This window comes from Callionymus lyra, chromosome 5 (genome assembly GCF_982586985.1).
Source record: "Callionymus lyra chromosome 5, fCalLyr1.hap1.1, whole genome shotgun sequence".
Taxonomy (NCBI): Eukaryota; Metazoa; Chordata; class Actinopteri; order Syngnathiformes; family Callionymidae; genus Callionymus; species Callionymus lyra.
Genome location: NC_141822.1, coordinates 6691865 through 6709037, shown reverse-complemented (window position 1 = coordinate 6709037; position 17173 = coordinate 6691865). Strand labels below are relative to the sequence as shown.

At 35.0% G+C, this 17173-nt stretch overlaps 1 protein-coding gene across 4 annotated transcripts in view; it reads right to left on the bottom strand.

Annotated features, from left to right (window-relative positions):
* The window catches only part of LOC148079165 (putative E3 ubiquitin-protein ligase HERC1), a 127964-nt gene that overhangs the window by 92386 nt on the left and 18405 nt on the right, over positions 1–17173 (bottom strand). For 2 of the 4 annotated variants that reach the window (XM_087790635.1, XM_087790637.1), the window contains exons 11-31: positions 16581–16752; positions 16368–16502; positions 14227–14392; positions 14035–14160; positions 12604–12828; positions 11273–11425; positions 11082–11214; positions 9445–9642; positions 9172–9378; positions 8192–8365; positions 8009–8123; positions 6479–6596; positions 6227–6413; positions 5861–6161; positions 5747–5792; positions 5641–5686; positions 4347–4600; positions 4094–4285; positions 2967–3087; positions 2656–2896; positions 1097–1470 (exon numbers count right to left, since the gene is read on the bottom strand). In XM_087790635.1, coding sequence (XP_087646761.1) covers positions 1097–1470; positions 2656–2896; positions 2967–3087; positions 4094–4285; positions 4347–4600; positions 5641–5686; positions 5747–5792; positions 5861–6161; positions 6227–6413; positions 6479–6596; positions 8009–8123; positions 8192–8365; positions 9172–9378; positions 9445–9642; positions 11082–11214; positions 11273–11425; positions 12604–12828; positions 14035–14160; positions 14227–14392; positions 16368–16502; positions 16581–16752 — 3684 coding nt within the window. Of the gene's footprint in view, positions 1–1096; positions 1471–2655; positions 2897–2966; positions 3088–4093; positions 4286–4346; positions 4601–5640; positions 5687–5746; positions 5793–5860; positions 6162–6226; positions 6414–6478; positions 6597–8008; positions 8124–8191; positions 8366–9171; positions 9379–9444; positions 9643–11081; positions 11215–11272; positions 11426–12603; positions 12829–14034; positions 14161–14226; positions 14393–16367; positions 16515–16580; positions 16753–17173 lie in introns of all 4 variants that reach the window. The other 2 variants (XM_087790636.1, XM_087790634.1) reach the window with 2 other exon arrangements.

Sequence of the window (17173 nt, the reverse complement as noted above, 5' to 3'; positions counted from 1 at the left end):
TGTCATTATCTTCAGAGTCCACTAGATGGTAGTGATGTGTTGATGAAGCTTCATGAAACAGTGTCATTATCTTCAGAGTCCACTAGATGGTAGTGATGTGTTGATGAAGCTTCATGAAACAGTGTCATTATCTTCAGAGTCCACTAGATGGTAGTGATGTGTTGATGAAGCTTCATGAAACAGTGTCATTATCTTCAGAGTCCACTAGATGGTAGTGATGTGTTGATGAAGCTTCATGAAACAGTGTCATTATCTTCAGAGTCCACTATATGGCGTCTCTGCACAGTTTTCCTGTGTTTTGAACAACTTTGAAATATCATTTTTAAACTGATTGCGCCACCTACTGACCTCTGAACAACACGACACTGTTTCATGAAGCTTCATCGACAATATTTTAAACTTTAAAAAAGAAAATATATTTTTTTAATCATTGAATTCGATCATTTCTTTATTGGAAGGTCGAATTTGTTTTTATTGACTTATTGAATTTAATTATATGTATTTATAAAGGTTGTATTGTATTAAATTGATTATAATATTTAAAATAATTCAATACAATTTTTAAATATTTTTAAAATGAATGTAGAATGAAAGGAAAGTTTGATCTAATATTATTCTATCCTAACTGAAAATCAGTCACGTGTCGTATGATTGGCTGAAAGTTCGATGAAGTAGCTCAGTTTTATATTGAATTAAAAATGTTGAATTTAGAAAATCTTTTTTTTTAATTATTGGAATCAGAATATCAAACTCTAACGTGTCCATTTTTAGAAATGTAATTAAAAAAAGGGTTTTTCTTAATTCACTAACAATAACAAATTCAACCCTTCAACATACAAATTATTACAATTACAATTATTCAAAACAAAAATCCATTATTTAAATACATTTAATAACAACATTTTAATAAGACATTTTTAAATGTTGTATTCAAACATTCAATATTCTGATTTCACTGATATATTTCACTTTCCATAAGAAAGACAAGAAGAAGGGTTTAAGCCCTTTTGTTATCTCAGGGTCAATGTGACCCGAAGGCCCTAAAACAAACATGTTGAATGTCATTGTAATCTCATATTCCTATCAACAGTAATACCTGAGGAGCACTTGTAAGAGATGATGGCCATGAGAGGAGTGATCCACTTGACAAACGTGGAGAGCGTCTTCAGAACTCGTAACGACAGAACTCGTCTCAAAAACACCAGGAAGTCTGCGAGTTGAGATTCGATGGCTCTGCTGCTCTCGGAACCTGAAACGAGGAATCCCGGTTTAAAGAAAATACGCCGGCGTGATTGAAGAATCATCAGGTGAGGAAGACGTTCACCACCTTGGTCCAGGGTGTTCTTCTCGCCGCCCAGAAGCTCCGCCGACTGTTGCTGCTGGAAATTAAACAAGATGTTCTGGAGCTGCTCACACATGACTTCCATGAGAGCGAAGGAGACGTCGACAGGCAGCAGATCTTCACAGGAGCTGAAGAAAAAACATGATCATTTCCAAATAATCACCAACTCGGTTGCTATTAAGGCTGCACGATATATCGGAAAAATATCGATATTGAGTAATTGGCACGTGTGATATGCATATGGAAAACATCTGCGATAATTTATCATTTTTTATTGTATAAATCAAGTATTTCTTAAATACGCACTACGACCAATCAGTGTCACGTTCTGTAAAGTTGTCAATTTGTACTTCTATGTCTCGTTGTCATTTACGCCTCCGTCCGTCTGTGAACTGTGCGGCGCAGCTTGCTAGGCTCGGTTGCTATGGCGACGCATCTTGCCAGCGCACTGACTTAGCTCAGTATATACACGGAAGTAATACTAACTTATGATCTAGTCAAAAACTAGTGATCCAGTCACTCGTCTCTTTCAACCTCCTTTGTTGAAGCAACATATCGTAAGAACTTTTCATCTCGTCTCAGTTGTTTTCTTATAAGATCGTGAACTTCCAAACAAACCTGTCCGTCTTCACCGTATGCTAACGAGCTAAGTTGTTAGCGTCATTTATAAAGTGTTATGTGTGCGTGTACAAGGAGGTGGATTTTTTATTGGTTTGGTGATATTGCGACGCGCCGGCGGCTCCTCTCTGATGTCGCCCAGTTTCTGCAAGTCCCTTGAAACTGAGCGTTACAAGTTATATTTTTCTACGATCATGTCGGCGCTGAAGCGCGGAAATAAACGAAAGGGAAACATTGCATAATTTTCCTTCTCTAAACCCCCCGGACCTCCCCTTCAGTACTTGCTACATTTTTAGGTGAAAGAAAAACATACGTCTTCGCCGTATGCTAACGAGCTAAGTTGTTAGCATCATTTATAAAGTGTTATGTGTGCGTGTACGAGGAGGTGGATTTATTATTGGTTTGGTGATATCGCGACGCGCCGGCGGCTCCTCTCTGATGTCGCTCAGTTTCGTGGGAAACCGATGCAAGTCCCGCGAGACTGAGCGTTATAAGTTATATTTTTCTACCATCATGTCGACAACGAAGCGCAGAAATAAAGAAAAGGGAAATATCGCATCGTTTTCCTTCTTTAAACCCCCGGACCTCCGCTACAGTACTAGCTACATTTTTAGGTGGAAGAAAGAATTATAGCATTAATAACGATATCGCACATATTTCCAATATCGTGCCGCCTTAGCTTCTATCGACCTCACCTGGCGGCGACGGCCAGGATCTGAAGCAGCCTTGCACAGGCCAGCCGGACCACCCCGCTCAGCGACAGGGGTCCGGTGGTGGAGGCTGAGAACCAGCTCTGGTTAAACATGGTGCAGCTGTTGTCGGTCAGCGTGGACATGAGGTCCAGGACGCCGCACTCGACCACCAGCACCAGGTCCAGCGGTTGGTAGCAGAAGTTGAGAGCGAACATGGTGGCGAGGAGGAGATGCTGGCAGGAACCTGAGAACCAGAGCGGGGTTCAGAACTCAAGGAGAAGCTGCTAGAAAAAAAAAAGGGTTGAGGACGATACCTGGATGTTCTTTCTCCAGCAAGACCCTCTGTCTGAGGACACAGATCACCTGCTTGTAGAAGGTGTGGGCGGCCAGCTGGAGCTCTGACTGCTTCTCCAAAGACGCCGATTGTGTTCCCGACTGAGAAAATATACATGGATTTAAAAATGTATTAAATAGTTGGACGGAAAACAAATGAGAGTTAAAATAAGAAAATATATGGAAAAAATCAAGAAGAGAAAACATGTCATCGTATTGAAAGATTGAATTTAACGTTTAAAATATAGAAACTTTTGTTTCGTTTTATTATTGAAACAACGTTGTTAATTTTTTTTAAATTATTTAGTTGTTTTTTGAATATTTTACTTGAATCATTTCTAAATTGAACGATTGAATTTAACATTTCAAATACAGAAACTTTGATTATTTATTTATTTTTATTATTGAATCTTTTTTTTTATAATTGAGTTGTTTTGTGATTATTTTGCTTGAATCATTTCTATATTAAAATTTCTTATATTAAAATTTCAAATGTAGAAAATGTGAAAAAAAAAAAAAAATCTTTCAATAATCCATGATTGATCATTACAGTGATTATTATTATTATTATTTACTTGAATCATTTCTATATTGAAAGGTTGAATTTGTTTTTATCAATTGAATTGAAAAAAATAAATATTAAGAAAAATGTATATATATATATATATATTTTTATTTTTTAATTTACTGTTGAAAATGTAATTTTTTTCAATGTAGAAATAATTCAATTTAATTATTTGAACCATTGCTTCCTGCTTGTTCTGAGCCAGATCACACAAAAATAGTTAGAAAAAAGGTTAAAAACATTCATAGAGTTTTCTACTAAAATATGAAACACTTGATAAATACAAAAAATAAGATTCAAGGCTTAGATTAAAGCAACATAACTTTCATTTTTTAATTATTTTGTATCTATATTTATTTATTTATATCATGTTTTTTTTAAATATTTTAACTAATGTTTTAATTAATTGAACACTCATGACTCTGGTTGTTATCTTAACGATGATCCTCACTATCTTCACAGCAGTGGGTCAGAGAGAAATGTTAAATATTAAACGCAATATTCTGATGGCGTTCTAATACATGCGTTCAACCCTCCACCCACCATGTAGTGCTGCAGCTCATATTTAGTCCCTGAGTAGCAGCCGGCGATCTGCGTTCCCAAACCAAAGCACCCTGAGAGGAACTGGAGCTGCACCGACTGCAACAAGGCTGGACTGGACGTCGTGAAGCCGCCGCTCTTCTCCTCCATCTTGGACAGGAAGGACGACATCAGACAGAAGGCCTCCAGGCGAGTCTGGCAGAGGAGAAGGAGTTCAGGGCTGACGGAGGAAGTGAGGGATGACGATGGGATCTACCTCGGCTCGCTCCTGCTGCTGCATGATAGCCAGGGTGATGGCCCTGGGGTCGGCCTCGCTGCCACTCTGCCCGCCGGGCGTCGCGGCCGAGAAGCCGGAGAGCTGCAGCATGCTGCCGCACACAAACTGGAACACCTGGTTGAGGATGGGAAGCGTGTCGCTGCCGGAGTGAGACAGAGGCGGCGAGAGGCTGATGCACTGACGGAGGCGATCCCAGGCGTCCTTCATGATGCCCAGAGAGCACAGAGGCAGACCTGGGGAGGCAAGACATGGAAGATCTGAGGAAAAACATGGTGAACAAGAAAGATCTGGCAACAAAAACGAGTCATGACTTTAACATGTTGAAAGAATTATTATGAAAAAAGTTATAAAGCATCTAAAACACAATAAAACATTACAATATACATAAATTTGAGTAAATAATTTTACTAGTACTTTTACATATGAAATAATAATTTTACACAAAACCTATGTTAATGTTACTGTATGTGTGTTTATTTTGTACTTGGAAAGACAACATGTACGAGCGATCCTTTATTTTATTATAATTGTATTATTATAATTGTTTTTGTTTTTCTGTGTTTTCATTAATAAATTAGTTTGAATTTTGTTTGAGTAAGAAAAATAATAAAAAACACTATATAACCATATAATATATATATACTGTATATATATATATATATATATATATATATATATATATATATATATAAATGAGTAATTTCAAGTAATTTCAAGTTTTAAATATAAAATAACTATTCATAAAAGTAATATAGCATATAAAATAATATAATATAGCATTCATTTGTAAAAGTAATAGTTAATCCCACTAATATATATATATATATATATATGATATAAAAAATTAAAATATATATAAATAATATATAAAAAAGTATTATTGATAAATGGATTATACATTTACATTTTTAAATAATTATTCCTAAAAAATATATTTTAATCAATGAGATTGGTTATTACTTTTACAAATAGGAAAAACATTAAAATTGTGTATATAATTAAATATAAAAATAATAAAACACACCGTTATACAGAAAAGTGTTTACAAAAAGAAGAGAAAGCAAGTAAGTAAAGCAAAAACAACTGAGAACCGAAAATGTCTACATTTATATTGACCTTTTTAAGATCAGTCAATTAAAAATAAATTCTTAAATATATAACAAAATACTGCATCAGGATTTATCTAGATATTGCCGAGTTGACCTAAATAATGCAAAATGAAAGTTTCTAAATGTACTAGACAAAAAATATTTGATATTCAAATAAAACCAACCTGTTTTGTTCTTTGTTGATTCCAAAGGACTTTTCAACTGTTCCGACTAGAAAAGATAAAAGTTTGTTACAAACTTGTTTTATTAATAGACGAGTCAAATATTTACCCTCTTTTTTGAATCACTGTTCAAGTTGGAGGACTCGGAGGTTTTCCTGAAACAAAGCATCGTCAGTGACGGACAGACTTTTTCCATCCTTCGTTCCAAAAGAAGAGGCTTCACCTCGATCCCATAGTCAACGTGGCGAGACTCTCTCCGTCGCTGGCCTCCATCCAGGCGGGCCGGACCCCCAGCAGGAGGAACAGGCAGCGGGAGACCACCAGATGGCACGCGACGGGGAAGGACACGTTCTCCTCCGATTCTTTCTGCTCGTCCCAGTTCTGCTTGGACTCCCCGTCCCGCTCGGGGCTCCCGGGACTCTCGGTGCTCCCGGGCTGGTTGGAGGTTCCGAAAGACTCGTACACCGTCACGTTCTGCTGCACCTGCATGGCCTCCCGCGTGGCCATGAACGACTCCAGCACCTCTGTGGCCCACGAAACGAGGGGTTCAGCGTGTCGGGTCGTGTTGGGGCCACAAAGTTCTTCTCACCTGACAGGTACATCCGACTGTTGCCGAACGTGTCCTCGTCCGAGACCTCCTCCTGGTTGTGGTTCGCCGTCGGGGTCTGAGGCGCCTGGACCTCCCGGCTGCACTGGCCCTCCGGGGGACGCTCGATCTCCACCAAAGGACCCGCCTCCTGTTGGTCCACGTCGGGGCTTTGTGTGGACTGAGACACCTACGAGGAGATGGATCGTATGACGGAAGAAGAACATCTTCATGATTCAAGCGTCGAGATCTCACCAGCCTCACGGCCGACTGAACCTGCGACGTCCTGGGAGAGTTCTTGTTGGCCAGTAAGGTGATCCGGATTTTGTAAACCGTCTCAAAGACGTCCAGTAGCAGGTCACAGGGCTCGTATCTGACGTGGAAGGACAGTTCACAACTCAAGAATATATCAGTGTCAGAAGATTCTTTAATCTTCAATATTCAATGAATGAAAAATGTGTCAATTATTTGTACATACACAATAACAAAACACCAATTAAATAAAAAACATAGCAAAACCCTGTAGTTTAAAAAAAAAAAAGAGGTAGGAAGTACTTTGTTTTAAATTGAATTCCCCTTTTTCATTATTCTTTTATTTGTGCCACATATTTTTACACAGATATCCACACAAGAAATACTTATATATTAATATAAACACTATCTCATAACATAGTGTAATATATAAGTATATGCTAAATAGGTATGAACGCACATGATATACATGATATACATTAAAACATTACTATTATCATTGTTGGTTCTCACATGTCCTCTTCCATGTACTTGTTTATACATTTTTTTTAAACACATTTATAATTTGTACTTTGTTTTATTTCTGTCTCCAGACAAAGTCACTCCACATGTGATTTATTACATTTTCTAATTTTCAAATGTTGCAACTTTGAATTTTCTTATTAAAATGTTGTTGTTTTTTTGTATAAATATCCTCATGTTTTCTTTATTTTTTAATAATTGAATTGGATAATATACATATTTAAAGGTGTAGTTTGTGTTTATTGAATAATTGAATTAAATCATTTCTTTATTTAAAGGTTTACATTGTTTTTATTGAAATATTGAACTTGTATAATGAAAGGTTGAATTCATTTTTTTAAATAACTAAATGAAAATTGTTCCCAATTATTTGTTTTAATTAAATAAAGATACATTTCATGAATTCAATATTTTTTTATTTGTCAAATTCAATATAAAAACGTTGGTATAATAGCATCACCGGACAATAACAACAGCTACCTTTTACTGTCAGCCAATCACGGTAGATCTAGTATGCTACACATTTTTACATTAAATTGAAAAGGCCACGGATTTAAATATATTAAATTTAGGAAAAAAAATTAAAGTTATTGGAATTATAACATCAAACCCTATGTGTAAAAAATTATTTATTTATTTTTAAAATAAATATTTTATTAATTCAATTATTTTTGTAAACAAAATCATTCTTACAATATCATTTAACTTGATTTAAGGCCTCAAACAAGCTACAACATTTTAATTAAAAAGAATTACAAAATTTAAAATAATAAATTCAACCATTTAATATTTTAAGTTTTTAAAGATTTTGTTGTTAGCAGCAGCTGCTTCACTGGCATAAGCGCAAATATGGTTGTTTTTTAAACATCACAACAGTGCTATAAAATATCGATACAGCATCGGGAATACAAATAATGCGATATGGATATTTTCTTCCACCCCTAGAAGTACATTTTAAAAATGTAAAAACAGGTAAAAAATATCTAAAGGTAGCTCAGGGCGTGGACTCACCTGTCCTGCCAAAGAGCTTTGTCCTTCAGCCCGGTGTGTTTGAGGAGAGCAGCCAGACTGCAGCGACACACCGTCTGCAGCAAACAGTCACCGGACGACCCGTCGCTCTCCCACTCTGTTCTCGCAAACACAACAACTCTCAGTCCGTGGAAACAAAATCCTTCACGCCATCTCGGCACCGACCTTTGGTGAGGGCGTACTCCTCCATCTTCTGCCACAGGTCACCGGCGGCCCCTCGAGACGAGCCCAGGGCCAGTTCCAGTAACGTCCGGGTCTCTTCGTCCACGCTTAGCTCGGTCAGTCTGGAGTCGCTGTTACCCAGCAGCACCACCTCGGTCAGCCAGGACAAGCTGGAGTCTACAAGGACATGGACACGAACAAAGCTTAATGGATAGAACAGACGAGTCACGCTGACGTATTTACTACCTAGAGACAGTTAATGAGGTCTGAATCAGCGGATCTGTTTTGTGGAGTCCCTCAAGGTTCTGGTCTGGGTCCTTTGTTATTTTAGCTATACATGATTCCCCTGTTTCTTACCACATTTTTGCGGATGACATCCAGCTCTACTGCTCTTTTGATCCAACTGAGCCCCTAAACGTACCGTCTCTTTTATTTTAATGTATTTTAATCTTGTTTTATTTCATTTGACTATATTTCATTCATTTCATTCTCTACTGTATGTACAACACTGGCAAAAAATGTGTTCCGGTTCTGATAAAAACCCAAGTTAACTCGGGCCACTGTTGAAAAACTTAGAAACAAAAGCACAAGAGCAGATTCTTATTTGTATTTTGTGTTGAAGTAGACATTAGGCTGTATATTCCAGCCATCCTGAGCCCAGTAAGTAAGTAAGTAAGTAAGTAAGTAAGTAAAGGTTATTTGTAAAGATCCTTCTAGACCAGGGTAACAAAGCGTTTTAACAATCCAAAAACAATACACAGTTTAAATATATACCTTAAAAGATCAAGACACATAAGACAAACACAGGAGTCCCAGAAAATTTAAAATGATCCTGAAAGAAACTGACAGCCAATGAAGAGTTTTAAGGATCGTAGAAATGTGAGTTCTTCTACTAGAGCGCCGCAGAGTTTTGTATCAACTGCAGGCGAGACAGATCCTTCTTGTTTAGATAAATAAACTGTTACAACAGTACTTAGTCCTACCGAGCTCTTCAAAGTCCATCTCGATGCCGTTCCTGAAGAGGATGTTAGAAAGCCAGAACTTGGACGTTCTCTCTTGCGCCGTCGGCGGCAGACCCTCCAGCATCCCACTGAGGCAGCGTCCCACCGCCAGAGCCACCGAGCGCTCCAGGTCCAGCAGCCAGACCCACTTGCATTCCTCCTTCGGCCGGAAGTTCTCCTCACTTTTATCTGCGGGGATTAAAAACGTGGGTCAGCATCCGACCCGGTTCACAGGGAGGAGGTGGTTTCTCGGACCGGGACTGGGGGGGTCCACGGCGAGTTCCTGTTCCTCCAGCTGGCCCGTGTCGGGGAGCAACCGGTTGAAGGTGTTGAGGTTCTCCAGCAAGGCCCGGAGGTGGGTCAGGACGGGCTGGACGATGTCGAGCGGCAGCAGCATGAGGGAGTAGATGACCTGGCAGAGCAAACTGCCGGCGACTGAGTTGTACAGAAGCACTAGAGCGAAGAGCAGGACGAGATTTTTTATTAAACAACTGTGAGAGAAAAAAATACTTAAAACTGTAAAAAGTATATCAGCGTATATCAGAATGTTGAATGGTGAAACATTTTGTTTTAGTTGAAATTACAATTTTAATAAGACATAATTTAATTAAATAATTTCTATATTGAAAGTTCAAATTTGATGTGGGTTTTAATTACATTAATTGTAAGATTTGACATTTTATTAAATGTATGTGTTTTTAACAGAGTTTCATATTTCAATAATTAAAAAAGAAACTTTAAAATTAAGGAGACAATACCAAAATCAAACAATCCACCATTGATGCGAAACACAGACAAATGACTGAATTTGTTTTTACTATTTTGGCTACAAAATAAATATATATAAAGAAATATTGTTTTTTAAATTAAACAAAACAATAACTAGCATTGAATCCCTTCAAATTAATTGAATTAAATAGTTTGTATTTTGAAAATATTTTTATTTTAGTTTTTTATTAAAAATGCAATTCAATAATTTCTATATTGAAAGGTTAAATTTGATGTGGGTTTTTTAATTACATTAATTAAAATATAGAGTCTCATATTTCAATTATTATTATTTGTTACTATTTTGGCTAGAATATAAAAACAATATTAAAATACGATAATTTGTTTTCAAATTAAACAAAAACTAAAACAATTTTTTTGTTTTAATTAATTGAATCAAATAGTTTGTATATTGAAAAAATTTAATTAAATTATTTCAATATTGAAAGGTTGTATTTTTTAGTTTTTTAATAATTAACTTAACAAAATATCGGTTTTCCCGCGAAACTGAGCGACATCAGAGAGGAGCCGCCGGCGCGTCGCGATATCATCAAATCGAGTATAAATCCACCTCCTTGTACACGCACACATAACACTTTATAAATGACGCTAACAACTTAGCTTGTTAGCATACGTTGAAGACGGACAGGTTTGTTTGGAAGTTCACGATCTTATAAGAAAACAACTGAGATGAGATGAAAAGTTCTTACAATATGTTGCTTTAACAAAGGAGGTTGAAAGACACGAGTGACTGGATCACTAATGTTTGACTAGATCACAAGTTAGTATTACTTCCGTGTAAATACTAAGCTAAGTCAGCGCGCCGACAAGACGCGTCGCCATAGCAACCGAGCCTAGCAAGCTGCCCGGACAGTTCACAGACAGACGGAGACGTAAACGACAACAAGACATAGAAGTACAAATTGACAACTTTACAGAACGTGACACTGATTGGTCGAAATGCGCATTTAAAAAATCCTTGATTCATACAATAAAAAAATTATAAATTATCGCACGTTTTCAATATGCAAATCGCACGATATTATTCCAATATATCGTGCAGCCATAATTTAATCCACTCAATATTCTATAATGCACTGATAGATTCCATAGAAAAGTCTTACTGTGCAGCTTCTTGACGATGAGCTTGTCCATGGAACTCTCCTTCAAGAGTTTGGTGGACCTCCTGAGGGTCTCGGTGGCACAGGGGAGCAGCAGGCAGAGATGTTCTCGAAGCAGAGCTACACTCCGATCGTCCTGCGAGTGAGAGCCGTGAATGGTTGAGCGGTTTGGAAGAAGACACGTCATGACTCACGTCAGGGCTGTACTGGATGTAGCAGTGAGCCAGAAGATGCTTGTGAAGAGCCGACAGCAACTGGTGGAAATGTGAGGGAGCGTCAGTGGATCTCTGGTTATCTCCAGACAGCAGCTTGTCACTGTTCTTCTCCAGCTCCCCGAACGCTCGCTCCTGTTGGATTAGAGACGCCAGTGAGAACATGTGCAGATGTATGGAAGTATATTTTTAAATATTGAATTAAACCCTTTTTTTTTTAAAACATTTATTTTCCTGAATAACTGAATTCAATTATTTCTGTATTTAAAGATTGAATTCGTTTTTACTGATGTTTTAATTCAATAATTGCCATATTGAAATTATTGTTTAATTGAAGTCAATAATTGTTTTCTAGTGAATAATTAAATTTAATATTTTTTATAATGAAAGTTTCAATTTATTATTGAATGTAATATTTATTTTCTAGTTAATAATTCAATTTAATATTTTTTATATTAAAAGTTTCAATTTATAATTTAATTGAATAATTATTTTCTAGTTAATAATTGAATGTAATAATTTTTATACTGAAAGTTTCAATTTATTATTGAATTCAATCATTCTTTTCTAGGTAATAATCTAATTTAATTTTTCTTATATTGAAAGATTTAATTTGTTTCTAGTTAATCATTAAATAAAATAATTTGTATATTGAAAGGTTGATTTTTTTATATATATTTAATTGAATTCATTATAAGGTTCAATTAGTTGTTGTTGTCTTTGTTATAAATTAATTACCTTAATTAATTTTTTCGAATAGTTTTAATATTAATTGATCTTTTTATATAAATATCTTGATATTTCAATTGTAAAAGTTAAAAAACACAATTATTATTATTAATAATTTATATTTCCATTATTTGTTTAAATTATAGGCTTTTAAATGCAAAATGAAAATGTTGGTAAAATAGTGACCCAAGAACGAACAGAAACAATCAGACAATGATGCGACTACAATTATGACTTGAATTATAAAATTAAACTCCATTTGTAGAAAAAAGTTATTCATGTTGAAAATTAATTTATATGTATTCAATCATTTAAAAAAATTCTAATTCAAACTTTCAATATAGCAATTATTGAATGCAATTATTTCAAAAATAATAGTAAAATGCTTAAAATAAAACCAATTAATTATATTTAAATATATATATATATTTTTTTAATAAAAAACCTTTCGATATTCAAATTGTTCAATATAATTATTCAATAAAAACAATACATTCAAATGAAAAATGATTTAATTTAATAAAGAAATTCAAAGATTCTTTAAAACTGTTGACACTGGTATAAGCTTCCATAGACGTTCTTACCGTGTAGAAGCCGACGCTGAGCAGCAACGTCCTGAGCAGAACTTCTGTGAAGTGTAAAGGATCGTAGTCGTCGATGCAGCTGGACGAGGACGGGGGTCTCATGTTGGGAGCAGGTGTGAGAGGAGGTCCCAGGACGCCCACGTCTCCAAAGTTGCTGTAGCCCAGCAGAGAGGCCACGTGGCTCTGGTCCTGGAGGCTGTTGAGGACCATGTCCAGCTGCAGGCGCTGGGAGAGAAAGAAAGATTCAGGGATTCAAGGAACCAGGCAGATGTGAAATATCATGAATATTTAAATTACTTCATTAGTATGCAAGAGAAACAAAAACTATTTAAATTTACCAAATAAAAATAAAACAGTAAAAACAAATTAAATGAAAGGTTTAATACAACAAAATTATTAAATTAAAAAATCAATGCGTGAAAAAACATTTTATATTCTTTCAAACTGAGGCCTCTCAACAACCTTCTCAACAACGGTGACCTGAACAGCTCCTATAAAGCTTTGCCGCCCAGCCAACCAATCACAGCCGTCGATCTCTTTTGAAATGGCAACATTGAAGTAGAATTTAAATACAATATTCTAGTCCCCAAACAGAGCAGTGTGTAGAAAGGCATCATGGGAGTTCACAGTTATAAACTATAAAGTAAGGTGGGCGGTATTATTACAATACTTATACAATACATTTGAATTTATAGTACCGGCACAAAAAACAACAAGACTTGTAAATTGAAAAAATAATCATACCCTGTAACATCAAAATATATATATATTTACTTTAATAATTATTCAGATTTTAATATGTTTAATCGTATTTTAAGAAATAACATATAAGTGTTTTTAGCGTCTGTCAAGTTTTATATGAATCAAAATATTGAAATATACCAACATAAGGTTAACAAAAAAAGTGAATATAGAGAATAGATATTACCAAAAACAATTTAAAAAAAAAAATGAATAAAAAAAAACAATAAACTTTAGTAAAATTACCCAGTACAATAAAAATGTAACACATGGTTATCAGTTTTATTATAATTATAATTATAATTATTACTATAATAATAATTATTATGATCATTATTATTATTATTATGATCATTACTATACTATTATTAGTTATTATGAGTTATTATTATCTAGATCATTATTATTTTAACTATTATCATTATACTGACTGTTATTATTTTTAATAATTATTATTATTTATTATTATTATAGTGTTGGTATTATTATTTTATTATTTTATTCATTTATTTTGTATTATTATGATCATTATTATTTATTATTTATTATTTATTATTTATTATTTATTATTTATTATTTATTATTTATTATTTATTAGTGTTGTTATCATCATTATTCATTATAATAATTCATGAATGAATAAATATGTCACCTTCATTCAAATAAACCATCAGAGACGAGTCCACGTACCTGACCCCTGGAGAGGACGTTGAGACTCTGGGGTCCCTGTGGCAGCAGAGACAGCAGCAGCTCCGTCCTCTCCCTCAGAGGAGGCAGCAACAGAGACGCACCGATGGACAGAGTGTTCATGACGGCCTGTCGAACCACGAGAAACAAGACATTGAAGTACGTACTGTAAACAACAGGGTGTGTGTTTTCCACCTGTTGAATGGTGTCGGGCATGTTGGTGTCGATGAGTCGGAACAACAGGTTCCTCAGTGGTTTCCCCTGAGCCCCCAGAACCATGGCTCCGGTCCCCCCGGCGTGAGCCAGGGACAGATGGATGGACAGCAGCTTCATGCACAGCAGAATGAACTGGTGGTGGTCCCTGGAAATGATGTCAGTAGAATCAATAGTGTCTTCCGTGAGAGGTTTGTTCTCAGACCACCACGATGATTTGATTCTTTATCGACTTTATTTCAGCGACGTAGAGTAAAAACAACCGACGGCTCGACAGAGTTTCTCTTGTTCCTGCCTCCTCCAGAGATGCAGTCGTTATGAAGAGCAACCGCCCACTCGCCACGCTTGCATTTGCGCTTCCTCTCTAATGATTGGTCGGATTTATCCACTTTTAACCAGACTCTGAGACACGTATCACTCGCTTCCTCTTTTGTGTGAACGATCGACTGCTTCGTTAGCGAGGAGCTCATGTGTTTTTAGCCACAGTTTAAAGTGTGACTCAAAGCCTAAAGAAATGTTTTTTACATGTTTTTATTATTATTTAAATACGTACATTTAAAAATATACAATTCGATTTAGAATTGTGTTTATTCTTAAACTGTATTTGCGTAATATCCTTTAATATACCTTCTTTACTTTATTGTATTTTATGTTGTTACTTAAGTGTTTTAATGTAAGTTTTCTCCATGAGACTTTATTCTTTCTTCATTTGTCTTCACTGAAGAGTTAATGTTGTATAGAAAATGTATTTGTATGGAAGTATATCAAGTATATCAAAATGTTTTTTCCAGTAATATAACTCAATTAGTTCTATATCAAAAGTAATCTCAATCTTAAGCTTCTTTTTTTTTCAATTTACTGATTTGAACATTTTGAATGTTGAAGATGTTTGATATTTTTAATTCTAATTATTCAACAAAATATTATTTTTCCAAACCCTAAATATGATTTAAATTCAATATAAAATGTTGTTTTAACATAAAAATTAAATTAAATTATTTCATTTATAAGAAAAAAATAAATCTATAATTAATTTTAAAAAATTTCACTTGTTCCAAATGTTTAAAATGCAACCATTCAATAGTCAGATGGCACTGACATATTCCATACCTTTTCAAATGCTTCATAAAGTATATCATTATATATTGATAAAATAAATGGATTCATTCACAATAAGGGTGCCGATGAGCTGCTTGGCAGAGGTCTGCATTCTCTGAGTGTGTTTTTATCTCGTTTTTTTTAAAGAAAAATGTTGGTTGAACCAACAATTCTCATTGAATCTACTGTACATTAACAATTATTTAACTACAATAAATCCACGTAACCAGATATTAGTCTGCAATATCCTTTCATATATCTTTCTTACTTTAACTCTATTTTATGTTGTAACTTAAATGTTTTAATGTAAGTTTCCCACTGAAGAGTTTACTTTATAAAGAAAATGCATTTACTTATGTATGAGATTTGTATGGAAGTATATCAGGGTTGAATTTAACATTTTAAGTATATATACTTTTAAACTGAAATGTTTTTTTAAGCATTTAAATTATTTTTATAATAATATAACTCAAATATTTCAATATCAAAAGGTTTAATCATTTTTTTTCTTCCAATTTACTGATTTGAACATTTTGAATGTTGAAGATGTTTGATATTTTAATTCTAATTATTCAACAGAATATTATTTTCCAAACGCTAAATATGATTTAAATTAAATATAAATTGTTGTTTTAACATAAAAAATGTAATTAAATTATTTCATTTTCATTTCACGGATATACTTCCATACATTTGCAAATGCTTCATAAAGTATATTATGATATATTGATAATTAAATATAATAAGGGTGCCAATGAGCTGCTTGGCGGAGGTCTGCATTCTCTGACTGGTTTTTATCTCTTTTTTTTAAAGATAAATGTTGGTTGAACCAACAATTCTCATTGAATCTACTTTACATTACCAATTATTTAACAACAATAAATCCACGTAACCAGATATTACATTTTAAAACGGACTAAACTACTGAAGAATCACTTATATCTTCTTACATTTTCATATACATTTCCCATCAAGGCTTTGTGTTTTCTTTCTTTTAAGAGTTTTTAGACTTTTTAACTCCGTACCTCTTGGACAGGAAGGGCGCCGGAGGCGTGTCGCTCTCGATGCCGTCACAGTAACCTTCTAGAAAGTTCCTCAGATAAGCGAAGGTGCTCTCCTCCAGGTCCACGCAGAAGGGTCTGTGCCAGGCCACCAGTTGTCTGAAAACGCAACTGGAATCATCAAGATTTGAGAAACTCTTTTGACAAACGAAGACGTTGATGAAGATGAGTTTGGACCTGTCCGCAGGGACCGCCGTCCAGGCCAGGCTGTGGGAGGTTCCTGCAGTGATCTGCTGCACCGACACGCCCTCCAGGCCCAGAACTTTCTTGGGCTTGGTGATGGGTGTGGAGGTGTGGCCTTGACCACACTGACCCATGGTGTTGTTGCCCCAGGCGTACACTTCATTCTCTGAGGAGGAAGTCATAGAACCAACAGTCATCTGGCGCCTCATGGACGCTCAAAAGAAGTCGTACGATCAAAAACATTCTTCCGTACGTTCATATGTATCAATAATGAATAGAGCGTTATTGATTCTACTACTGCTACTACTGATTATACATATAGTAATTCTATTACTACTTATACTTATACTTTCACTACTAATTCTACTACTGCTTCTACTGATTATACATATAGTAATTCTATTACTACTTATACTTATACTTTCACTACTAATTCTACTACTGCTTCTACTGATTATACATATAGTAATTCTATTACTACTTATACTTATACTTTCACTAAAAATTCTACTACTGCTACTACTGATTATACATATAGTAATTCTATTACTACTTATACTTATAATTTCACTACTAATTCTACTACT